Genomic DNA, 26,411 nt, shown 5'->3' with positions numbered 1-26,411 from the left:
TTCTGCTCCTATCCAAGTCAATAGATCAAAGCACTGATGAGAGCTGTTAAATCCAGCTGAAATGTCCCCCACCCCAACCAGAAAGTTAAAACTAGCCTGTTCCACCCTCACCACATATAGGTAAACTGTGTAGGGCCCTTCCAGCGTGTCCTTCCTTTCTGCTCAGGCTTTTGGTTGCTCTGTGGAGGATCTGGAGGATGTTTGGTCTGGGTCAGATGAGAAGTGGGATGTAGTCTACTTTCATCAGGCTCATGAGAATCACCCTGACTGTAAGGACCCAGCATCTGCTGTGGGGACATCCAGGGAAGGCATCCACAAGAGGGGGGAAATTGCCATCAGCTCCTCCTTTGCAGAGATATTTGTGCAGTGATGCTCTGAAGGTGGCCAAGGTCACCAGGTTCCATGGAGCTGGCTGCTCTGCTCCTGCCCCCGTGGTGTACGTGGTGTGCAGGGCTCTGCCCTGGATCCTGAGCAGAGCATCCCATGGCAGGCTTAGCCTGGGGCTGCCGTTGCCACTGTTTCTCCCTGGAATGGGTAGGAACAGGGGGGTTCTTCACAAGCCTCAGCCTGAATGACTCCTGTGAGCCCCTCTGGGGTCTGGAGTGTCTGTTTACAGAAAGAGGCACTTGCTGAGCGTGGGGTTGCCAAGTTTGTAACTTGAGTGTGTGCAGGGGAAATAGCAAAGAAAGAGATGGAGCCTCCTTGCAAGTCCTGGCACTGGCTGTGCAGAGGCGCTGCTTGCTATCGTGGCATGCTTATTCTGCTTGCTGAAGTCCCTCTCCACCCACTTGGAACACAAGCAATAATTAGGTTAATGAATTTTGATACAATTATTCTAGCTCTTGGCTGGTGGCCCCATGAGAGCAGTTGGCAATGGGTCCTGCTGGTGGAAGGCGCGGGCTGCAATTTGCTCCCTGGGAAGGTTCTCAGTCTGTCTTGGCTTTGGTGGAGAAGTAACTACCTGTCTCCAGAGGCCAAGGACTGCTGGCCAGCTGGTGCTGACATCCCCTCTGTGGGGTCTGGTCAGCACTGGGATGTGTTCCTGGAAGCTGATGATGGAAGACCCAAAGTACCTCGGGCTTGGTGCTTAGGCCAGCCAAATTCTGGAGACTGGCTTAAAAAGAAAAAGGGCATTTTCCCCTGTCTGCCTGCTTTCACCACCATCAACAACACTGGATCTTTTTTTGCTCTCTGGGGTTGCGCGTGAAGGATCACAGTTTTCATGTCAGCCTTTGAAATTGTGACTTCTCAGCTGTGGTGTAAAGAAAAAAACAATTAAAGGGGAATAAATCCTTCCCACTCTGAGAGACCTGTGATGCAAACACAAGGGTTGGCAGCCCTGGGAAGGAAGCCAACCTTGGTCCCACAGGACGCTTACAGCACAGACACCTGACTGTTGAAAAGGTCTTCCATCCTCCCCTGCTCATCTTTTATCCTCTGGGATTTTGTTGACCGCTGGAGGCTGCGTCTGGCCCCCTTTTCCTTAGGGGGAGACTAAGCAGTGGAAGAATAAGCCCATGGCAGCTGCCAGCCTCTGGATTTTGTGGCTCCACAAAGCAAAGCCATTAGGACCTGTTTGCAGCCAGCTAATTCTGTGGTAGAAGCTGCTGAACTCTCTGGTGGGAGTTGGCATGTTGCCGGCGGCTCGCTGGGGCTCCTCTTAACCCCTTCAGCCCTGCGGTAAAGTACGTATCTCAAATATCCTGGTGTCGATGTGCTGTTCATCTGGCACTCAAGACAGTTCTTCTGACTTCCACTCTGCCTGAACATGTTTGCGCCTCCTAGAGCTGCTTTTTGTTGCTGTTGATTTTATCTTTTTTCTTCAAAAATTTTCTGGCAGGATGTGAGTACCCAGGTCTCATCAGTTTGGATGGGAGCTGGGTTCCTAAATTTCTCTGACAAACCCCTCTGACTCTTTATGCTGGAAAAATGATAACCAGATTCTGACTTTTTAACCCACTCCCAGGCTTGCTCCAGGTTTCCTGTGTGTCTCCCTCTGCCTCAGTTTCCCTCCCTGTGTGGTGGGGGACAAGCTGCCTATTTTTGATCTTTTAGGTTTTTGAAGATATGCCATGCCTACTGAGACACACACAAGGCAGGAAAAGTTGTGCAAAGTTTGTGCACTCCAAGTTGGTGGAAAGAAAATGGGTGATTTTCAATCATCTGAGCATCTTCCAGAGAAGAGTATGTAGTACAGCAAACTGACGGAGAGAGGGGAAAGGAGCAGTTGATGCTCAGTTTTGTCTCCTGACTTCTTGTGGGCCTGCAGAAATCTGTATCAAGCCTGTCCCTGTTACCTCCTGGAGACCTTCAACTGTCGTTTTCTAGTTGATGATTTCACGCCATTTCAAAGAGGTTTTCTTCCCACAGTGCTGAGGGACGCCACCTTCCTTCCAGCCTGGCTCCCATCATGAAGCTCTGCTGAAGTATTTCATTCAGCATTTCTTCTCCAAGAACAAATTGCCCTCTTGGTCACCCCGGGAGAGAAATCCCTCCCTTCCCCTGGCATCTCAGCAGGCCTGCCATGCTTTGCAGACGACCTCCTCGCCACTGACCCCTCTCATCTCGAGCTCATCGGATGGAGCAGGCGGAGGAAAAGGTGAGACAGGTACTGAAGTTCTGGCTGCAGTGGAAAAAGAAGGATCTTGTGCTCTTTTACCACAAGTTTTTCATTTGGGAAACTCCACCACAGAGTTCATTATTCACCCATTCCTATTCAAAAGCTAAATTATGAAGTTTCAGAGGAAACTTTACCTGTATGGTTAATCCATTAGCTCCATCCTACAGAGTCATGGTAAAAATGTATTTCTTGCAAACAAAAACTGAATGCATGCAATATATGCAGTATAAATTAAACAACGTGATGTATGTGGGAAAAGCTTCCAGAGATGCTAATTAGATGTGTCTGCAAAGCCAACATGAGTAAGATTCTTGGTTCCATCAGAGAGTATTTGGACTGTGGTCCTGATTACACCACTGGCTTGGTGCTTTACTCCAGTAGAGTCACTCTTTTATGCTCTACTTGCTATCCCCATTTAGAAATGGGCAAAATAATTTCTGACCTTTCCCCAAGGACATAATGTATTGGATGTTTTTAAAAAAGGGTGTTTGAGGTTGACATCATGTGGTCTCTGATCCAGAGTGATGTGGTGTGGTCCTCCAGAACAGCTACTCCAGAGCAAGCGGTGATGGATGAACCACAAAGGCTCTCCTAAGGTGCTCAGCTCTCACAGAAACTGCCCAGGACCTGGATGCTGGTGCCAGCTGCCTACCTGCATCAAATGCTGTGATATGGGGATTCCCATCTCAGCTGGAGGACCCGAGTGTCCACAGTACTTCAGAAGTGGCAGATGGAAATGAATTAACTGGATCTCTGTGAACCGCTGAAATAAAGAAATATTTGGGTTGATTCTCCCAGTCCCAAGTAGCACCAGGCAGGGATGGTTTTGTCTAGGAGGAATGTGAGACAAACACTGTGATTCATACTTGTCCAGTCTGATTTGAGTGTGAATCATCTCTCTTGTATTCTCACAAGGAAATGATGTGATGAACACTGGCCTGCCATGGCTGGAGACCCTTTTCCTGCATTTTGAAGTCATTGCACGAAATTTTAGTTATTGGTGATTTGTGGAGTGGTCTCAAATGTAGATGAGGTTTTTCACAACCTTAGCTAAGTTGTCTCCCCTCCAGAGAGCTAGCTTCTCCACCAACACAGACGTGTGGTGATATGTCCCCATTTGGGGCAAAAGGACTGGGCAGTGGCCCAGCCACCCCTCTATGGCTGGGGAATGTGAAGGCAGGCATCTTGCTCCTGGACTTGCCTTTTCTCTTGCCAGGCGTTAGGATGCCCAGCAGAAGCATTGTGCTTGGTTGCCAGCCTCTGGCTCCCCATCAGTGCTGCGGGCCTTGGAGACCCCTCTCCAGGCTAGTAAGCTGGATGGGAGGATCTCTGCTCTTCTTCCCCCCCAGATCACCATCATCATCTCATGGCTTCACCTCTGCACCCTGGCTTGGGGCACTCTCCCCACTCCCAGCCCTGCTCTTTCCCCATCATCTCAGGACACCTGATGTCCTACCCAGCCTCCGTCCACCTGGTCCCACCAGCTCATGGGGTGCCCTGTACCTCCTGCTGAGGTTTATGCTCTGCCTGCTCTACCAGGAGGGGGTTGACAGTGGTGCCTGGATAGGCTGGGGGGATTAAAGAGCCTTTGTCTCAAAAGCATTTTAAGCGGTGAGAAAAAAAACAACCTGCCAGCCTGGCTGCAGGCAGATCAGGCTGAAGGTACAAGATGGAGAGAAATTTTCCATGACAGAGGTGTGCTCCTGACCTAAGGGGAGGGAAAAGGCTATTGTGGTTGGAGTGAGTGAAATCACTGTTGGCAGGAGCATTAAACACCGGAAAAAGAGAGCAGGTAGTGAGCTAGCAAGGTGGGATTTTAACCATCTGCCTGGGCTTGCAGCTAGTTGGTCTGGTAGTTGTTAGACAGTAACAAATGGTCAAGGAAAAGGGAAAATTTTGCAATGAAGTCCTTTGCCTGGGAGCCCTGGTGTGCAGCATCTGGGGCACCTGGGCATCAGTTCCTTCATTTCCTTGAAATCAAGCCTTGGCAGGTTTGGAGGGCTAGATGGAGCTGTGGTGTAGACAGGGTCTGTGCAGCAGAAATGCCTCTTGCACGGCAGGTAGCAAGCACTGGGGCAGAGACAGGTTCCTGCTGCGGGGAGGGCTCTGGCTAACTCATGGGGTCAGGGAGAGGGAAATAGTGTGGGCAGTGTGCACAGCCCGTGTCCAGGCTGTTTTCCTGCCTGTTCCTGTCCCGTTCTTGTGATCCTCAGATGGATTTACAGATGCTTTTGGCGGGTCTGATGGGCCAGGTTCTCCCATGGACCTGGCTGCTTATTTATATGGTGAAAACATCAACGTTTCTGGGGAGGGCCCATGAACGAGCCTCGCAGAACAGCCCTGCCAGGCACTTATCTTTCATCACCTACCTCCCATCCTCTGAACAAAACCTGGGAAACCTGGTCAGTGTGCATCAGTGTTTTGTTGGGAAGGGACAATTTTTAAGGACATAGTTGGAAAGCAGGAGAATGAGGTTTCTTATGAAGATCTGCTCTTGTGGGGTTGTCCTCAGTACTTTTGTGTGATGGTTTCTTCTGGTTGCTGCATAACCTGAATCCTTCCAGGATAGAAGGATGGTCAGAGGACGGTCAAAGCTGTGCCCTGCTCAGAGCAGAATGTTGGTAGGGAATGCTCACCAAGAGATGTTTTCTGGACCTGTGCTATGTTGTTTTGTTCCAGGAAAAAGGAAAATTCAATATTTATTCACCCCAAATCCTGAGTTTTTTCTTGAACAAAAAAAGTACCAAAGTTTATAGAAGCCAAGTCTCCAAAACTCCAAATCAAATTTTGCCCCTGAATTATGGTTTTCAATAGCTCAAGTCCCTTAGAATCTTTCTTATTTTCTTTCAAGTTTAAATAAATAGATGCTTCTGTTAAGAATATTATTTTTGGTAAACAAAAAAGGAACATTTTCTTCCTCCCATCCCCTTTATTTCCATAGGAATAAAAGAAAACTTCACAATTTTTATATCAAAATGAATTTTGGGGAAAAAATCTTGACTGGTTGTAGTGAAAAAAAAACGAACAAACGACTTCCCTACAAAGGTGAAAAATAGGTTGCAAGTTTCTTTCTTTAGGAATTTTTCCCTGATGTTCCCCAGTTTGGTAAATACTTTACCTATACTTTTTGTGAAGAAATTATTTTGCCTGGACCTTGCTGCGCGATTTTGTACAAATACATTAATGACTCAAAGAATTAGTTCTCAGGAAAAAAATTATTTGCTTTGGTTATCCGCTTCCTGCGTCTTGAAGAAATGGCATGGCTCAGGAAGGGTGTTTAATTGTGGCTCCTTTGACCCCAGGCTGTCACTGCCCGGTGTCCTGGGCTGGTTTTTGCAGGGCTGCTGATCATGTAGCTGAGCAGTGTGGTGCCCAGACTCCTGCTCGTGTGCTAGTTGTGGTTACAAGCCACAGAGTAGACCCTCTGGGTCTCCTGTTTTGCTCTTGTTGCTGTTCTCCATCACACGTTCTTCCTCTGTGAGGTGGCATCCCATGAGGGAAATCCCTCAAGAGAAAAGGATTCCTCCCCTCCACCTCCTAGCTGTAGTTGCCTCAGCCTAATGTGTCGAGCTCTTATGTGAGTGACATGATTCACCTTCTGGTGGCAAAGCCTTCCCATCACACAGAGTAGCTGTGGTGGGAGGGTGTCTCAAGCTTCTTCTAAGGGTCTCCATCTGGGAGTTTTGAGCGTGGATGGATTCAGACCAAGATGTGCTGAGGGTGGGAATGGGCACAACTGCTGTTATTTCAAGGCGGTGGTACTCATGCAGCTTTCAGCCAAGGAAGTCCCCAAATGTGTGGTTGTTGTTAGGTGATGGGATATTTCAGGGCCAGGCTAAGAGCACCATCAGTAGGTCATGTATCACTGAAGCATCCCTCAGACGCTATTGCTGGCTTCAAGGCTGGAGGACGCTTTGGACTGCTCACTGCAGCAGTCCTTGGGAGAGGAACCGGAGAAGTCCTCGCTCCCCGGGCCCCCAATGCCTCTTCTTGGCATGTCCCAGGGCTGGCTGAGATATAGATGACTGCTTCGTGACTAAGGGGAGGGCTCTGCAAACAGGGATGCTCCAAACACAACTCTGCCCAGTGCAGATATCTAGGCTACTGTTTCACTCAAAACAGGGCAGAACCACTAGTCTCTCAGCACGGCCACGTTAAGGAATGTGAACATTCCCCCCATACCGCATGCAGTTTAGCAGAAGATTGTTTTGGGGGAAGCAAATGCATGTTTTTCTAACCCGTGGGGTTGCAAAGAGCAGCTTGGAAATGTGGTCTGTGTGGCACTGATGCAACACCTGCCTGAGTGCATGGGGTGCCTGAAACAGCAGCTCTGTGAGGGCGCACAGCCCCCTCCCTCTGCCATGAAGCAAGTTCACCCGTGCTGTAAAGAGATTTGTGTGTGTGCGACATTTCTAAAGGAAGCTGCCGCTGTAGTGCAAAATGGTTTGAGGGATGGAGGTAAAAGAGCAGTGGAAATTGCTCTGTGTACTCAGGATGGATTGATGCAGAAGGCAGCAGATGCTGGCAAAACTTACACATACTTAGTAAAAGTGATTTATTCCCTCCTTATCACCTCATTTTAAAGAGAGATCCAGATTGCATTTCTTTGGTAGCCATCTTTATTATCGTCTTCCACCTTTTTATAAAAGATCCGGGCCAGGAAGAGCACCCTGAGTGATAAAGCCTATGTGGGAATTGGAGTCTGTCTGCTTTGGCTTTCTGTATTCAAAGGTAAAACACAGTTTGTTTCCTGCCTCTGTGCTGCCCACCTCCATCCTGCTGTTTTATCCGTCTGTCAAAACTGGTTTGACACCTGGGTCCTAACCTGGTGAAGTTGAGAGCAATTTGAATGGTCCTGTCAGCTTTAAAGTAACTACTCACCAGCTGGAGTCTCAGCCAGCCCGCAGCCCAAGACGGGGCCAGGGTTTCTCCCACCGGGTGTAAAATGATATGAGATCAGGGCCTTGGACTATAAACACTTCAAGCAGTTGCATCTTCATACCCCGTTGTCCAGATGAGATGTCTCTTCCTTTGTTAAAGGTGATCTCAGGAGCAGGCAATTCCAGACCCAGCCGTACTGTTGGGTTTTCATTTCCAACTCCTTTTCTGATGTTTAGACCAATAAAAAAGGAGAAAGTGGGTGATAAGCAAGGGCTGTTTATGACTGAATGAGAAAAGCTGTTCTTGCTTTGTACCCCATAACCCTTTTCCCTCCCAACCACATTCTTGCTGGATCAGGATACATTAAAATCCTTACATTGACATGAAAATCTCTCAAGTTAGTGTCTGTAGAGCTGAAGTTTTCCATCTCCCCCGGGGGGGTATTTTTCTTTGTGCATCCTGGACTCATCTTTAGTGACTCCCTTCTTGGGTGCCTGCGTGTCTCCAGTGACTGGAAAACTCAGATCCTCTGACTGAAATTAAGTGGATGCATTCAGATGCTCACTTGATTTAAACACATGCTCCAGGAGAAATAGGAATTTTCCATCCTTTTCCCCTCAATGCTCTCAAGGTGAATGAATGGTCCCTGCTGTACCCTTGATTTGCTTTCCTCCCTGAAGATCTGTCTTCTGTGGAGAAAGGCACCTTTCTCTAAGGCTGCGTTTCAGCCTTTCTCACCTGCTTTCTGTCCTCCAGCCAGCACCTACGCTCTTGTTATCCTCATTTGGCAGAAGGGAAACCGAGGCAGTTTACTCCAACAGCAGCTGGTCTGTGGCAGAATAGGACTGAACCCATCGCAGCTCTGTTAGACCCACGGTTCCCTGCCTGAGCCCTGGAGAGCGAAAGAAGAGCCACAAATATTTGCAGGAAAAATAAAGCAAGAACAAAATCACACGCAGACACAAGCACAGGAACAAATGATGGTGGGAGAATTTAAAAACACTAGGAAATGCTTAAAGAAAACGGCTGAAGAACCTTTTCCAAAAGACTGGGTGGCTTTTTAGTTTAAAAAGGAAGGGAGAAGGATGATACGACCTGGTCGAGATAACCTACTTGCCTCTGTGGAAAAAGACTTTTGTCCTGCTCTGCCGTTGGAAATACTTTCAACCAAGTTACACAGTTGAAGGCTGTGATTTTTACTCCACGTAAGACATATGGAGGGATCTGCCACTGCGTTAATGGTGCGGACATTTCCACCTGTCTTCTCGGGACATGGACGTGTAGCTACATGGAAAGCTGTGATCTGGCTACAAAAGTCCTCCCGGCTTGTCCAGCCCACCCTTATGCTGGTTCCTTTACCCGCTCCAGGCCGGGCTCTCCAAGGGTGGGCATCTGGCTTAGAGGTGATGCTCAGCAGCAATGGGTGAGAATGGTGTGAAAGCCCACAGATTTTTTTGGTGCTGATAAAGCAGCCAGCAACCCCCCAGCTCCAGTATCGGCATATGTTGTGCATGGGGGCGATGCGGTTACACCCAGACAGCTCTAGAGTGCAGGATGAGACCTGAAGAGGTTTTCCCTAAAACCTAGCAGCGCTTTCTGAGTTGGGTGTCTTCCTTCAGCTTCAGCCATCGGCTCAGCCCCTCTGCAGTAACAGAGAGACCCCTGCTCCCCTCATCCGCCCCCAAAATGTCATTCCTGTCCCCCATTCCTTGCACACCCTGTGGGAGGTACCTGCGGGCAGCCCAGAGCTCTCCGGACCATTTTCCTCTCTTCTAGGGGAAAAGAAAAAAAACTTTTCCCAGCATTTCCTTACCCAGGAGGTCTCGCCAGGCTGCAGAGTAACTAAACCGAGGGGCTTGGTTTCGGGGAGAACCCCCCGGCTGTTGCCGCCGCTGCGTCTGGGGCCGCGTCTGAGCGCCTTTCCCAGGGAAAAAAGACAACGAAATCCAAGCGGTGGGGGGGTCCCAGCGGGAAGTTACCTGCTCTGCTGCTGGGGGCCGGCTGCGGCACCAAACTCGCCCTGGTCTGGCCGTCGGGACTCGTTTGGTTTAGTTTTTCTCCTGGGAGGAAACGTCAGTCAAAAAGAAAGCGAAGCGCCGCGGAGAGTGACCCGGGAGCGGAGCCGGCCGCCGCGCTGGCACCCGGGACCCCCGGGGGAGGGACCGCTCGGGGGCACGGCTGCGAAGGAAAACCCTGGGGAGCGGCTGGGAGATTTAGCCGTAGGAGTCAGGACCTCTCCCCAGGGGCCTCCTCCTCCCTGCGGGGGAGAGGGACCGGGGCGGGCCGGGCACCGCACGCCCCTCCAAGGCGGGGGGGCGGCCGCCCTATATATTGCAAAGCGGCTCAGGACCGACCTCCCCATCGCCGGGAGGTGCCGTGGCGCCTGTCCCCCTTCCCCTTCCCCTCCCTCTTCCCCCTTCCCCTCCCCTCGAGGGGGCTCTTTCTCCTGCCGCGGCCCCCCCCCCCCCCCCGCCCATCCTCCGAGGAGGAGGAAGGTGAGGGCCGTATATGAACGCGGCCGGCTTTCCCTGCCTGCGAGGCATGTGTACGCTGCCGGCGCCCAGCCCCGCCGCCGCGGCCAGCCCCGGCTCTCCTGGGCCGCCCCGGGGGTCTCCGCCCGCCGGTCAGGCGCTGCCGGTGAAGCCGGAGCCGCGGGGCGGTGGGGGCAGCCCGCCGCCGCCGCCTCCCGAGGAGCCGCCGCCCCCCGCCGGGGGCCGCCGCAGGAAGCGGCCGGTGCAGCGGGGCAAACCCCCCTACTCCTACATCGCCCTCATCGCCATGGCCATCGCCAACGCCGCCGAGAGGAAGCTCACCCTGGGGGGCATCTACAAGTTCATCACCGAGCGCTTCCCCTTCTACCGGGAGAACCCCAAGAAGTGGCAGAACAGCATCCGCCACAACCTCACCCTCAATGACTGCTTCGTCAAGATCCCCCGAGAACCCGGCCATCCCGGCAAGGGCAACTACTGGACACTGGACCCGGCTGCTGAGGACATGTTCGACAATGGGAGTTTCCTGCGCCGGAGGAAGCGCTTCAAGCGCACCGACATCACCACCTACCCTGGCTACATGCAAAACTCCAGTGCCTTCACACCCCCGCCCGCCGGCCGCCCCACGGCACCAACGGCACCCTACCCCAACACCCTCTGCTCGCCCAGCTACAGCCCCCAACTCTCTAGCACTGTCTTCCACCCCTACGCAGCCGGGGCAGCACCACCAGCGCAGCATCCCAGGATGTTCAGCATTGACAGCCTCATCAGCGGGCAGCAGGCCCTGCAGCCCTCACCGCCTGCCGAGCTGGGCCACCCATCACTGGGCTTGCCCGGGGCCGAGCTGGCTCCCACCTGCTCCGCCGGCAGCTCCGAGCCTCCTTGCTTCCAAGCGCAGCCCGTCAGCCCCAGCTTGCTGGGCCGTGCCGGCCCCAACACCCTGGCTTACCCCTACGCCGCCTCGCCCACCCACCTGCCCGTGGCACAGGGTAGCTACTCGCCCGGCAGTCCGCAGCTCTACGGGGCTCCCAACAGACTGGCCTTGCCAGCCATGCGGCCCCCAGCCTGCACCGAGCACAGTGAGCAGCTCCTGGGTCTCTCCGCGTCACCCCTCGGCCAGTTCGGCTCCAGCAATGCCTACATGAGGCAGCCCAATTTCCCCGCTGGCCTGGAGCGGTACATGTGATGGGGTCAGGGGGGGCTTGGCTGGACATCTCCAGGCTCCCACGAGCATCTCTGGACACGCAGACTTCTCCCCGCTGCGGGCATCGGCTGAAGTGGGATCGGGGGTTCCTGGCCTCTGGCTGTGTGCGGACACAAATCTATCGGGGGACTTAACTCCTCTCTTTCTCAGCTTATTTTTAACTGGAGGCAAATAGATATATTTTTCTGCCCCAACCCCTCCTGGAAAAGGTAATCTCTAGCTGCATGGGCCAGGCTGGGCTCCCCACGGGGGTGTTCTTCCTGCACAGCCCAACCCTGGGGATGCCATCTGCTGCAGGGCGCACTGGGGCACCCCGGGGCACCCCCAGGGTGAGGAGGAGCACACCCAGGAGGGGGGTGCGTGGTGTAACGTGTCTCACAAATGGGCTTTCTCTCTCTTTCCTGGGTGCCTCCTGTGTAACTGGAATGAAAGTTACCGAAGAAAACCCCACTAAACCATTTCACTGGATTTTAAATGAATATTTAAGATGTTTATAATTTCCTTCCCCTGTAGGAAAAGACCCCCCACCCTGACTACTTCTTTTTACTATTTTTAAAAATAACTTTTATTGTTAGAAAGGACTTTTTAAAATAAAGTTTTTCTTTCCAGTATGTCCAGTGCTGCTGTTCCTCTGGCTCTGGCCGGACCTTGGCAAGAGGAAATTATCAGTCTTGTAACTGGTGGGAGACAGACGCGTGCTGCTGCTGTGACACTGCCATGTCTTAGATTTTTAGTGACTCTTTCTAAAACTGTCTATTTTATTATGATTTTTTTAAAAAGTGAATGGTAACTAACCACTGCCAAGCCATGCAAAGTCTGTAATAAGCTCTCTGTCAGAGAGCTTATGTCATAAGGCAGAATTCCTCATCCCTGGATTTAGCTTTTTTAATTTAAACATCCTCCAGGTAAAAGTGACAAGCTAAGATTTCTTTCCTGTATTTCAAGGGTGTCCTCTGAAGCAGAGCAGCTTCTCGTCCCTACTACACCTTCCTCCTGCTTAAGGTGGAGTTGGATTTTAATTGAGCTTTGATGCAAAACTGAGCATCCCATTCCCCAGCTGCTGGTCATGAGCGAAAGCTGGGTATACACACGGGTACCCAAGGAGTCAGCTTTTGCCCGCAGCTTGGGAGCTTGTGGCTTTTCATTCTTTTATCCCATGTGGTCCGTAGAAACTGAGAGTGGGGTTACTATGAGAGGGGGGGGAAGAAAACGCTTTTTTCCCTCTTGGCCTCCTTAAAACTGAGACTTCATCTGTCTCTAAAAACAGGCCTAAACTCTGGGATCAGCTGCTGGGCTCTGGGTCTCCTCTCTGGTCCCTCTGGCTTCACCTTTTCAGCTTTCACACTGGTCCCAGCAGCAGCTTCTGTGCTTTTCCCTTAGCGATAGCCCTGCTTACAAAAGGCGTTGCGAAAAAATGTATCCCTTAAAATCCTTTGGCTTTCTACAGAATATATCAATAGACAGAGATCTCCTATCTAGTGAAAGTTTGCGAAGTGCCATTCCTGTCTGTAACATACTGTCTGTATAGATGGACTGGGGGGATGCTGAAATAATTGCTGCAAGGACAGTCAGTAGGATGGACACTTGTCGTAGCTCACATTCATTCCCAGGGCCTGATCCTGCAATGTTTTGCGAACAAAAGCACTTTTGAAGTCTTGCCTGAGTATGCAGGGGGTCAGAGCCAGATACATGCCTGAAACACTGGGTCTGGCAGCTTCTCCCCAGCATCGCCAGGCTGGGACTCTGCTGGGTTTGCACCACAAACAGGAGGGTTGCTGAGGTAGGGGAGAACCAAGTACTGGCATTAAAGGAAAACAACGTTGGGTGGAAAGGGTAGGCAGGAGATGCTGTGGTTGTGCCTGGGTGGGATGCACCAGGAAGAGGTGGGTGAGCTGGGACATCTCAAACAGGGCTGAGCTCCTCCCTGCAGGAGTGGGGAGCTGGTGCCAGAAAGGGCTTTCCAAGTTCCTGGCATCTCTGGATGTTAACTCAAGTGCTGGTGGAGCCAGGGGGATTCAGGGTGCCTGAAGGGCTGGGCTGCGTCTTGCTCCTGTCCCCCAGCTGCCTGCACCCTCCTGCCATGGGGATCTCTGGAGAGCAGCACCCAAATCCAGATCTGGGGGATGGGTGGTCTGCAGAAGACCCATCCCACTCCTGTGCCTCTGCAAGAGGGATCTCTTCAGCCAAGGGGGCTTTGGCATGAAGCAAGAGTCACCGCAGTGGACTAAATCCCTGAAAACCTGGCTTGGAGAGAGCAGATGACCCTATCCTGGTGTGTTGGGACAAACCTTGTTGTGCAGCGTTGGGTTGTGCATATTGCCATGGCCCCATATTTCCCTGTCTGCCAGACAGCCCCAGCCCAGAGCCCCAACAAGTGGCAATAAACCACCCTCACCACAGGCCTTCTGCTGCAAAACAAGCTGGAAAGCACAGGGAACAGACCTCTTTTCTTCTTTTTCCTGTAGATATTAATCCTCACACGCACAAACCTCTGGCAACTTATATTGTGATTGTCATTAAACTAATGCCTTCTTGGTTAACTTAATGTATCCCAACCAGGCTTTTAAGCTTTCATTTCAAAGCTTTGTTTACAGTTAGGGTGAATCTAGCAAATGAGTAGGATTAAAGTGTCATGTAAAGCTGGGACAGAGTAGTTTTAAGCTTTGTAAAGTTTATACTTGATCCCTTCATCTGTTTTAGTGTCTTTTCGATGCCCCTGTTTAGTGAATAAGAGGGATTTGAATGAAACAGGAGTAATTGTCACCCAGATTTCAGTTGTGAAACCAAGTCTCCTTTGAAATCCTCCCCTCTTTATTTAGGGAGTTTAGGAAATATTGAGTAATGACAGTCATAACTATCTCAATCGTGTTCACACAATAGCCAGAGGCAAAACTTCCTTTGCTCTTTGAGATTGTGGAATGAATGTCATCCTTCAGGGTGATGGCAAGAGGTCCTCTGGACATCCCGCGGTGTGGAGAGCCCCATCTCGAGCCCATGAGACGCAGAGGGAGGGTTGGAGTTGATCCTGAGCACCAAAGAGATTTGGGTGGCGGTCTGGGCTATTGCCAAGGCAGTCTGAGTTCTCAGGGAACAGCCTTTTGCACATCAGGCTGAATACAGATCTCTCAGGTTGCGTGTTCAGAAACAAATAACCAAAATGAGCTGCCACTTTGAAAAAGACGCTTTTTTTCCTCTGGGAAATACTGGCTGCCCAGGGAAGACCTACTGAGCTGCTACGTCTGTCTGCATACAACAGCATTCTGCATGGTTCATGCTTCCTAATGCTTCTCCACAGGTTAAAACAAGCAATAAGAAATGCTCTTTCCAGCTGATATTCCCAAGCTATAAATAGTGGTTTCCATCTGGTTCCAAATAAGCACAGCATTAGCTGAAATTTCCTGAAGAACTTTCCGGTCCCTCTGGTAGTGTTAGATTTTGTCTGGATGCTGCCAGCTGTCCACTGGCAGTCCCAGTGTTGGAAATTTTATCCGGTAACTAGCTTTTGTTCTATGCAATGCTTTGCCCTTTTGCAAATACACTGCTTGGAGACAGCCAGCGGTGTTTCTTTTTCCTAAAGGAGAAAGTCAAGACGGTGTTGGCAAAGTGATGGAGGGATGGGCAGTGGGTACAGCGGGACCAGCTGAGATTGGCTTTGCCAGCTAATAATGAGTTTTTAACAAAATTAGCATCCGGGAGTCAGCACTGCCCAAGCTCTGAGCTACATCTTGGGGTACTGGGGATCTGTCACCACCTCTGCTACGTTATGTGTGGGTCCTTTATATTGGGGTCCTTCGTATTCGGGAAGGAGCGGGTGATGCAGCCGCCGTCTTTGAACGGGTCCAGAGCAACACTGCCCTCCACCGCTTTACCCCACGCGTGTCACACCCCGGCGTGGGGGGGGTGACGGGGGGATGTGGCCCGGGGTGCCAGCTGCCGTCCTCAGGCCAACACTGACCTCCAGTGGAAATCCCTGGGAAGCCGCTCCCGGCCCCCGCCGTGGGCCCGGGGACACGGTGGGCGGGGGGGCTCGGCATGTACCGGCAGCATCCCGGCCGTTGGGGTCTGTCCTGTTCGCGGCTGCGTGGGAGCAGGACATCGTGGGGGCTTGGAGCATGGTCAGGATGAGAATGAGAACGGCGTGAAGCTTATTATTAAATGCAGTAGGTTGGATGTAACCTCCAGTCTGGGAAATCCCTAAAACACCAATTACTGATGCCGGGAAGATTTCAGAGAGGAAGGATTTCTCTGGCTATACCCTCTTTTACCCTTTTCCTAAGCATCCGCTCCAGGCCATCGCTGGGGACAGGGTACAGGGCTGGATAGTGCTTCCTGTCCCCCTGCAGCTCCTCTCCCTAGAGTGAAAATAGGGAAACAAGTGGAAACACAGCGAGAATCTGGGCCCTTGATGGAAGGTGAGGGGGCAGTGGTGAAGGAGCACTTGTCTGCAGCAGCCAGCCTCGTTGGCAGCCTGACTTTGTGTTTGAATTGTGCTGTGTGGTGTATGTGAATGGCAGAGCTGGGGGCTGGCCTGACTCTTACAGCAGCCAAGAAGCAAGGCTGCAGTCAGGTAGCAAAGCAGCAGAGCCCGAGCATCGGCAGTGTAACACCTACAAGCTCTTATGAGAGCATCCAAGGTCCATTCATTTCACAACCTTTGTACTGGGACTGCTGATGCAGCACTTGGTTTAATGCATGTATTGAATCAGCTGTGTCAGTCCCAACACCAACAAGCAGCCTCGGTTCGTGTCACCTTGGGGTGCTGCATGGAGGAAGGATGCACCTGGGCCAATTACGCACACACTGGGGAAAAGTTAATTTTCCATTTGTTGGCTCTGCTGAGTCAAAGGAAGAAGTGTACGATGTCTGCAGAGAATGGCTCCAACTGTCTCAGACAGCTTGGGTGTTTTCCATCTGCACCACAGACATCTCTACTCAGTTTTAAAACTCCTTCAGCTGACCACGTGTTGGAAACCAAACCCAGCCAGCCTGTAGATCCATTTTCAGGAGGTTTCAAGTGGCTCAACCTGGCTGGAGAAAATGAATTTTAAAAAAGCACAAAACTGTCCGAGTGCGCTGTCACTGGCTGTCCTGGCTCTTTGCTCAGAGCAGACCATGGGTTTCAGCAGAGGAATTAATTCACCAGTACAGGTCAAGCCAATGCAGGTCCTTGGTTATATCCTTTTCAGATGTTCCCTGCTTGAAAGACAAGAGACTGAGTAATGTTAAGGGAACTCTGCTGCATCACATTATTTTTGTTTTCAAAAAGATGCTGCACATAAGGCTGTAACTCCACTGAGCATCCCATCCAGCACTCATCCACAGCAGAGATGTGTTTGCTGGTGGGAAAACAGGAGATTACTGACCGAGTCTCATAATCTGGAGTCTTTACCCTCAGGAAATCACAAGTTTCGCCATCCCAAAGACACGATTAGGGAACATTTTGCTGCCAGACCCCAAACGCATCCCAGCACAGCTATGCATTCCCTAAATTTTATGGAGACGGCAAAACCAGCCACTTGGCCAAGCTGCTTGCTGCAAGTCACCATGGAAGTGATGGAAGTGGAGTATGGTTTTACCTCCTGCACCGTAGCCAGCACCCACGAGGTGGCAGCCAGGTGACACCCTGACCAAGACCCCCGCAACCCACCCCTAGGTCTCCTGCCCAGACCCCACCAGCTGCAGACTCTCTCCAAGCAACATTTACTCCTCACTGGTTACCTACTGTTAGGTTTTCCACAGTGTTGGTTTAAGCATGTATCCATCTTCCCCCGGCTTGAAGCCCCTTCTTTCTAGGCTGTCTGCCGCTTGGATTCTTCCCGAGCTGATGCTCGCCCTCTAAGTATAATTGCAATACAAAGTAGTTTCAGAATAGCATGCAATAGTGGCTAATTATTTGGAACAATTATACATAACAAAGACAGAGCCAAGCAGCAAGAGGGCTTAATTGTCTGGCCAAGCATGAAATAGCACCGGATTATCGCTAACAGGGGGAGGGGAAGCAACGGAGGAGAATTGCCCCATCAAATAGGCAAGAATCCAGGCTGCTCGGGAAGACAAAGTTTATTGAAGAACTTGAAAATTCCCCTTTGAAGCATCTTCTGAGATGCCAGAGAAGACATGAAAAGGATAATGACCCAGAATATGGGCTTAAGGCACAAATCCCCACACTGACAGACTCCAGGCCCACAGACGCTTAAGCACATGCTTAAATTTTAAGCACATGAATAGTCCCCTTTGACGGCTCACGTGCTTAGAGTTAAGCTCAGGCATAAGTGTTTGTAGGATCGGAGCCCAGATTTTTATTACAACTAGGTTCTTCTCAGCAATGACAGGAAATAAGAGACTTACAAAGCGCACAAGCTCCTAGGACGATGCCGTGAAGCCCTTCGTTCCAAGTGAGGAGTGAGCATCTGTGATGAGTTGTGGGGACATCCATGCCTTCCCTCGCTGCCACGGAGCCGGGGGAACAACTGTGCAGGTGGTGAGAGCAGCGTGGGTGATCACCAAGACACGGGTTAGGAGTCAGGCCTGAGAGCCCATGGTTGTGGGGGAGAAGAAGGTGAGGAGGGTGCAAAATGGAAAGAGGATCACCATTAAAAGCAGAAAGGTGCTGCAGAAGTTGCTTGGGTTCAGCCTTGCTTGGGAGCACCTGATAGCAGTATCTAGGGGAGTTTTTGAGATGGTGGGAAAAAGTGGGAATAATCTTCATTAAAAAAAGTGAAGAAAATAAAAAAATCCTGCAGAATATGAGCGAATCAATGCAATAACATCTCCCCTCCAAATGTTCTCCGCCTAAACATGCACCTACCTTTTCTGCAGAATAAGGTTTCTCTCATTTGAGATCTTCCCTGCTCTTTCTCCATCTTTGAAGTGGTTTTTTTTGCAAGCCTTCAGGTTTTTACAAGACAACTACCTGCTGGGCAGTAGCACTTGTCCCTCTGCTTGGACCTAGATCACTGTTTTTCAATTATCTTTAGGGCTTGAAGGATTTGTTTTTATTAGTGGGACAAGGGCCTTGTGCTGGTGACTGCAGGTGTGCTGTTCACTGTTGGAGTGGTAGAAAGAGAAAAAGTGGAAGGTATGGGATATAGATGCTGTGGGCTTTGGTGGGCTGATGCTGACCACAAGAGGGTACAAGACCTATGGTACCTGCTGTCCCACGTGCTCCCACATCACATGTCCCAGACCTACAACCATGTCTGAAGGTTTGGATGAGGGTCCCCATGACAGCAGCAGTCTATGAGAGCAGCCCAGACTGGGAAGTTAGTCGTGAAGGAGATTTTTCCTTAGGAAAAATGGGTGGACATATGGATCTGCCCCATGGGAGGCTAGAGCTCCATCCCCACCACCGGGCTGTACCCAGCACACCTGTATCCGCCCCCTGAGAGCTCTCTGCAGCTGTGGTCCTCAGGGTGGGAGCTGCTGGTGGAGGCAGTGACCCTGTCACTGCCTCCATTAGTGCACCTGGGCCCTCACGTATGGCTCAGGCATTGGCACCATAGGTCCAGGACTGCTGCTAGCAGCCACTGGAGGGCATTATATGATATATACAGCCTTCTTACCCTGCAACATGCGCAGACCTCTTACCGCTCTGAGGCAGACGTGGTAGAGAGCATGTGCTATGGAAAGACCCACATTGCCTTCTCCTCCTTTACATGCAAACGCCCATACCAGTGGGGCTGGACGGCTGACATCACCTATGGAGAAGGGATAGGCCAGCGTGTGCCCGCATGGGCTGTGATGGCCCTCAAGTGCTCAGGACCTTCCCGAGCCACCCTGATGTCTCGGCACGTTGCCAGCCCTCTGAGCCTGTGCGGCAGCCCGGAGCAGCAGGGCACGGATGGAGGATTTTCTCTGAAGCCAGAGGTTAATTATGCTTTATTGGATAATTTTCAGCTGCCAGTCCTGGCAATAAAGGAGATTTCCTCTAGATGGCACGCTTATCTCTGTGCTGGGAGGGAAGCCCCACCAGCCTGCTTCCCCCGCAGGACCCCCGTGATGTATTTTCAGGGAGCAGATAACTTATGCCAGTGCCTCATGCCCTCTTAAAATGCAATTTTAATGCTGAGCATATAGACTATGCAAAAGCCTGGAAAACGGCAATAAAAAAGGCATTTCAAAAGAGCATTAGTGGGATCCAGTTAGCTGGGCAACGCTGAGTATCCATCCTGCAGAAATCAGGTCTTTGCAAGTAACATAAAGCCAGATGTCAGCCCTCAGTGTCATTTCTTCTGTCCAAGCGATACAGCTTCCTCTTCCCAGCAAGAATGAGGAGAGGCTCATTTGCAGTAAGTGAAAGAAGGGGGGGACATGTGTGTGTACATGAAGCTTCAACACCCTCAGAGTGGCTGGATTCATTTTAATCTGTGCATTGACAGGCTTTCCCTCTCTTGCCTCTGTGCAGCGCAGGACAGCAATTTCTTCTGGTGCTTTGAAGAAAGGGGCAGGAGAAGTTCACACTGATCTAGAGATGCTGGGGATGGGTGTTTTGTGTGTCCCTTTTACCTCCTATGCATCTATTTTATAGAGGTGGAGAAACATCCCTTGCAGCCACACCGATGCCGCCACAAAGTCAGCCTGGGATGTGCCAGGTCTGCGTGTCCCAGTGTGCAAAACAGGGATTATCTTTGGGCCCTGGACCCGAGGGAAGAAGGTGCTGGGGTGTGGAAATGCTGGTGCCAGGCTGGGGGCGGTGAAGCTGTGAGCTGGTGGAGATGCAGTGGAGGAATTGGCATCCAAAGCCGTACACTGGTGGGGCAACGGAGCTGAGATTCACCCTTCTGTGCAGATTCAGCCCCAAACTATGAGAGTGATGCCTGGATTCATATTTTTACTTGTTGTTAGTGACCTGGATGAAATGTCTGCTGTCTGTCCTTCCCCTTTTCTACCTGACTGTCCTTTGATGGACACAGGGATGGGGTTAAGGTGTTTGGCTCTGCCTCTGCTTCTCTGCATGGGTGAGATACTTCAACTCCCTCCGCATACTTTAAGTTTCAAACTTTTTCCCTCTGTTTATTCAGCTCCTTCCCAAGATGGGAACAGAGGAAAGGAGCCCTGCACTATACTCCTGTGCAGTAGGAACATTGCAGCCTCCAAACTGACTGAAGCATAGTCTTATGTGTGGTCAAGAGGCAAAATGTGTCTATGAACCTGTTTGCTAGTCAGATCTGTAATATCAGCATGTATGTGCAGGGCTCGTTTCTTAACAAGGTTACAGCAGATATACCCCAACCTGATCCCCAGCTGGAGATTGCTGGATACTTCCAGGTGCAAAGAACCCTATTCCTAGCCATTTATGACACACAGAAAAGAAAAAATAAATGGACTCGAACACTTCTTGTCCCAATCAAGCTATATTCCAGTAATTTCTCACCTTCTCTGTAGTTTCCTCCTTTGAAGGTGCTCTCTCTGTATTGCTCCTGCCCCCCAAGTTGAGGGTCCTCAGCTGGTGTTTCTGGCAGAAGTGGATTTTTGCCAAGTCAGTGGGTGAAGTGGGTACTAGGGCTGTTGAACTGCTAAATGCAGAAAACTCAGCGGGAGGGATTTCCTGGGCACATTTGGCATGATCAGATGCTAAGATGGAAAACCAGGACTCAAAAACCTGATCATGGGTTTCTGCATTTCTAATCATGAGTTTCTACAACTTTCTGAATCTGGCCATTTATTTAGGTTCTTGCACTGGTGCACCCACTGTTGGAACTTCTAATTCCCTCTCACATATATATTTCCCCCACCCAAAAAAAAAAAAAAAAAAAAAAAAAATCCTCTCTTTTATTTTCAGGGGATTTGGGGAAGAATGAAATTATTTAGCTGGCTTGTTTTCACAGGAATATTTTTCCTTGTGTTCTAGGCACAGTTACCAGGCTGTTCTATACATGTTGCCATGTGCCAGAGCATAATTGCCTTCGCATGCATCGGCCTTTGGCTAATGTGTTTTTTATGGCAACCAAGAGAGCTGGATTTGGTGAGTCTCAAAAGTGCACCTGGTGGTTTATGGCTTGAAATCACTGCATTCTTCTGAGTCATATAAGTGTGTATGTGTGTATCCATCTCTTTTCATGTCAGATTGCTGAAGAACGGTATGAAAAAAGCTTATACCAAGCCAGAGTTAATCAGTTGAGTGTTAAGCTGTGTATGAGCTTGCCTGGTGGGCTTCAAATCCATGTGGGATGGGATCAGCTATGAATAGAGAACAGCAGACACAGTTTTTGAACTGCAAGTCCAAAACCAAGGTCCTAAACTCAGATCACAACATCTAAATAAATGCACATGTATGGGGGGAGAGGAGTTTCTCACTTGTCTGAAGAGCAGGAGAGACAGGGAGAATTGTTCTTCAGAGGTTCATGGGGTTTCAGCCCTGCACATGGGATGTCTGGGGAAAGCCTCCCTTGAAATCCAGGCCTTTTTTTTTTTTTTTTTTTTTTTTGGTGTGGATTTTGGGACACCTGCGTTTGAAAAATCAAGTCAAGAAAACTGGGATGCCCAACAACTGAGTGCTGCAGGGATGGATATAGGCACCTTGCTCCAGTGGTTTCCAAACTGGGAATTTCATGCATCTCGCACTATCCGGCACCACCATTCCCACGTACCTCCCTGTACTGGGAGCTCTTGGTGTGCAGGCTGCAAACTGATCTTTGCAAGCTGGGAGCTGGCAGTACTGGGCTGGAAAAAAGGTTGAACTGCAGGGAGCACTGAAGCTCCGAGCCTTGGATATGGAAAGAAGAGAAATAATATCAAAGGAAATCACATAAGTGGAAAAAGAGCCCCCTGGGGCAGCCCAGGCAGCAGCAGGTCTGTCTTGCTCATGTTTTCAGAGAAGTTAGAGGTCAGCCAAGCTTGATAACGAGGTAATACAGAAAAATCCATCACTGAACCTTGGGGGACTTGTAGACGCGGTTCTCATCAGAATAAACGAATTTAGATTCCGCTCGGCAAAGGCAACGAAAACGATTATGTATTGCAAAACCTGGATCATCTGGAACGATCTGGGAGCAACGTCTGGGCTGGAGCTAAACCCCCCGCACTGCCCCAGGCAGCGCACGGAACCGCTGCAGGGCCCGGTGCTGCCCTTCCCCCGGCTTTGCCCCCCCGGTAAACCCCAGCGCCGGGGGATGCTCCGGCCGGGACCGGCTCCCTCAGGCAGGGACGTGGCCGGTGCCGGGGCAGGAGCAGCGATCGCACCCCGGGGTGCTCCGGGTTTCATCTTCCTGTCCTCCCCTCCACCACCACCACATCAACCCGCTCGGCGGACGAGCAGGGAAGGAACTTTTCCTCGTGGAAAAAAAGAAATTAAAAATTGTTTAAAATGCCAGGTCATTGTTGCCGTTTAGCAGCTTGCAGGGGCTCCGACCCGCTCCCACGCAGCTGCCCGGGCGGGGGCACCGGGAGAGCCGGGGCGGGGGGGGGGAACCTCGGCCAGGGAGGATCCACCTGCTGAAGAGGTCTGCAGGGCATCAAAACATGGACCCAACACGCCTGGACCAAACGCCTCATTAAGACAGGCGGGACAGACAGTGAAAGTCAGTTTAAAGAAGGAAAAAAAAAATAAAAAATCCTGATCGATTGATGGCTTTTTCCCCCCTACTTTTGAGACTTAATTTTGAGACCCTCCCCACCCTGCCAGCTCTCAGCCCCAGGCACGTTTGATACCGCAATTTAACGTGAAATGTAAAGCAGAGTCGGATTAAAACGGGAGATGGGAAGGGAGGCTGTCTGTAATAAAATACTTCAGAGAGGAGAGCAGAAAAATTAAAAATCTGCCCCAGGAAAAAGGCTTCCCTCCCTGCACGCCTGGGAACAGTGGGACGATGACAAGGCAATCTTTTCGGGTCGATCGATAGGGTTTCTCTTTCTTACCCCGGCGTGTAAACCCGTGATTAAAACTCACTCCTCGCTCCGTGCGTGGATGCACGGCCGGGACGGCGCGCGTGTGCGTGTGAATGCGTGTAGACACGTTCGTGTCTGGGATCCGACCATCCGGTTTGCTTCAGTCCTGGGTTTCCCTTTTCTAAATCATTTCGGGACGGGTATAGTTTAGGTACTTTTTCTCGTTTTGATCTGTTTCTGCAGCCGATCTCGCGTGGCAAAGCCGAGGCTAACCCCAACTCGGCGAGCAGGACCCGCTCGCAGACGGAGGGACCGGGACTCCTTCACTGTCGTTTCCTTTCGGGTCGTTCCCAGCTTTAAGAGGGACGATATTTTGCCTTGAAACGGCCAAGGATCGTGTCGATCGTGGCTGATCGGGACACGCTATTTCTCGAGCTGCGGCGGCTCTTGGATGCGCGATGCTGAAGGGGGAAGTCCCGGCGGGAGCGGGACAAGCCACCGGCCGCATCCCATCATCAACGGCCGCCTCGGATCGAGACTTCTCGCCCCCCCCCCCAGTTTCGGGGTCCCGATGCCCATGAGCAAAGGGCTCCACCCGAGCCCCTCGTTGCCGTGGACTCCCCCGGCGGGCTGCCCGGCGCTGCCCGCCCTTCCAAGCAGGGAGAGAGCCGGTAGCCGGGGCAAAGCGAGCGGGGGGGTGGGGGTGGGGGTGGGGGGGTGGCCCGGGCAGCAGACACCCACATCTGTTTCCCTTCGAGCCGTGCGGGGCCAACCTCCAGGCAGGGCGATCGGGAGGCGGCCGCCCTGCCACCGATCGCCGCGGGGGCGCGGAGGGTCGCGGGGGGCGGCGGGGCATCCCCCGGGCGGTGCCCGCTGCCCTCGGCCGCTCGCAGCGCGTCATTTTGGTGCCCCCCCCCCCTGCGCTCCCCTTCGCTGCCGTGCAGAGGCACAAGGCTCAGCTCCTGGCGGTTCCTCGCTGCCATGAAATGCACCAAGTGGAAATTCAATCGCCCCGTTGTGTGTGTGGTCGAAACCTCTGGCAGCTGCTTCGGAATTTTTTATGACACTTTCGTTTATGTAGGGGAGGCATAACTATTATTTTACTTAATAAAAATGGAAAGCGGGTCGGGTCTTTTCCCTCCCCGCTCTCTTCCATTTGTTCTTCCCATCGCCTTTCCGCGGGGCTGACGAACGGAGAGTTTAAACAAAGTCGGTAGGAAAAATGCGGCGGCTCCGAGGCATTTCTCCGTGTCAGCTAATTTTATATATATATATGAAAAAAATAAGAAAAATATATATGAATATAAATGTATGTAGGGATATATTTTTATATATATACATACACACGCACACGCATATGAGAGGGAGAAGTACGCGTATGTGTTGCAAACGTAGTTTATCAGCATCGGAGGAGTGTAAAAGTGAAAGATCGCAGGAAAGCTCCCCCAGCCCTGACACACGCCCGTGGGACTGACTTCCCACCTTCCCGAGAAACTCTTAGCACACTTATTAATCTATTTTTCCCTCCGGTCAAGAAATCCTCCCCGATCGCAGCGTGGGCGGCGAGGGAGGAGGATGCGACCGAGTCCGCCCGAAGGCTCCGGCTCTGTCATAGGTGCTTCAACTGGAGATGTGCGAGCGGAGCGCAGTCCGCTCCTGCCCGCTCCTGCCCGCTCCTGCCCGCTCCTCGGGGTCCCCCCGAGCTCGGCGAGCCTGTGCACCGAGTCGTTAGGGCTTGAGTAATTGTGACCGGCATTTGGAAGCGGGGCCGCGCAGCTGTTTGGCCCGGCTCCCCGGTATTAGTGCTGGAGATTTTATCACCAAATGCTCGCACCTGTTAACGGCAGCGACTGGCAATTCATCACCGCGGATTCTCACACTGCTGAACGCGGCCCTGGGGGCTGGAAGAGATCTCCCCCTGGCACCCCCTTGGAGGAAACCATCCCCTTCCTCCCTCCCCAGGCATCCTTCCCCCCGGGAAAGCGACTGCGTGTTTGCAGACCCTCTAAGGGGGCGGGGGAGACCGTATCCGTGCGAGCATGGCTCGGTGCGTCCGCGGTAGAAACAGGGGCACCGGGCTGCTACAGCCACCCACGGGGCGTGGGATGGGCGGCTGGAGCCGTGGCCGCGTCCCCCGCCCTGCGCCGGGGTGGCCGCCCCGGCCTTGCCCTGGGAAGGAGCGGCCGTAGGCGGCGGAGCGGGGCTCTGCCACCCGCGGGGATACCGCTGTGACTCCGGGGCGGGGGGGACAAGCTGGGGTGCCTCTGGTTACAGGGAAATCCTCCCGCTTCGGCTGCAGCCCGCGGCAAGGTGGGTGTCCGCTGCCCACCACCTCGTCCCTGCCAGCCGTCGGGGGATGCTGCGCCTCGGGGGGAGCGATGGCAGGAGAGCGACGGACAGGAGATCCCGAGGTCGGAGGAGATTCCCCGTCTCGGAGGGTGCCTGGGGCCTGGCCGCGCTGCGAGCGGGCCACCGCGGAAAGCGGCACCCGGTCGGGCCAGCGCCGTCGGGCGGGAACGTGGGACTCGGGTGCCATCCCAGCACACCGCGGACACGCACAGCCTTCGCTTTGGTTATTTCTCGCGTGGGGGGAGGCTTGACTGAGCATTCCTTCTCGCCTTTCGCCCCGCACCTGCCAGGCAGCAGCATCCCTTCGGCGACCGTGGGCCCGTGGGAGCCCTCGGGCAAGGTGGGTTTCCAGACAGGGCGCTCCGCGCTCAGCGACGCGTCGGTGACGTGAGCCCGTGGAGAAGGGGAGCAGGGATCCCCAAATTCACACGAACCCTCAAGGGGGCCGAGGACTCGGCCCCGGCGGAGCGAGGGTCCCCGCCGGCGAGGCTGCTGGAGGGCAGCAACTCAGTCCCCAGCCCCGCGGGTGGGCAGCCCTCGGGGGGAGCAGGGACCCTCCGCGGCTCCCGGGCGGAGGGAGGCGGCCGTCGCATCCCGCAGGATGCCTGGGGCGGGGGTGGCTTTATCCAGCGCCTACCCCCCGTCCCGCACCAGCCCGCTCCAGGGGTAGCCGGGGCATCCGAGCGCCGGGGGAGCGGGCAGCGTCTTTCCTCGAAAGCATCCCCGGCGGGAGCCGTGCTCCCCGGGGACCAGGGCCGGGCCGGGCCGGGCAGCCCCTCGCCGTGCCCCGCGGGGGTTGCGGCGGGCGGTGGGCGCCACGTGATGCCGGGGCGGCCGTATAAAGGCCTGGGGAGCGCTGGCAGGAGGCGCAGAGTGGGAGCGTTTCCACCGGGTCCCGGCTCGGGAGGGGTGGGGAGGGGGGAGCCGCCTTCCCAACTTCTGCCCTCCCCCCTCCCTCTTCCCCCGCCCCTCCCTCCCCCTCCCTCCCTCCCTCAGCCCAGCCAAGGAGCCGCCGCATCCCCCACTTTCTTTCTTTTTTTTT

General features: G+C 52.6%; 1 protein-coding gene across 1 annotated transcript; it reads left to right on the top strand.

Annotated features, from left to right (window-relative positions):
• The first annotated feature begins 10,009 nt into the window (after nucleotides 1–10,009).
• FOXE3 (forkhead box E3) lies at nucleotides 10,010–11,176 on the top strand. The gene has a single exon (XM_075759464.1). The coding sequence runs from the start codon at nucleotides 10,010–10,012 to the stop codon at nucleotides 11,174–11,176; it is 1,167 nt and encodes a 388-aa protein (XP_075615579.1).
• The last annotated feature ends 15,235 nt before the right edge of the window (nucleotides 11,177–26,411 follow it).

This window comes from Balearica regulorum, chromosome 8, assembly GCF_011004875.1.
Source record: "Balearica regulorum gibbericeps isolate bBalReg1 chromosome 8, bBalReg1.pri, whole genome shotgun sequence".
In the NCBI taxonomy this organism is placed as follows: domain Eukaryota; kingdom Metazoa; phylum Chordata; class Aves; order Gruiformes; family Gruidae; genus Balearica; species Balearica regulorum.
The sequence above is the reverse complement of the archived record's forward strand: the minus strand, read 5'-3'. Positions and strand labels throughout refer to the sequence as shown.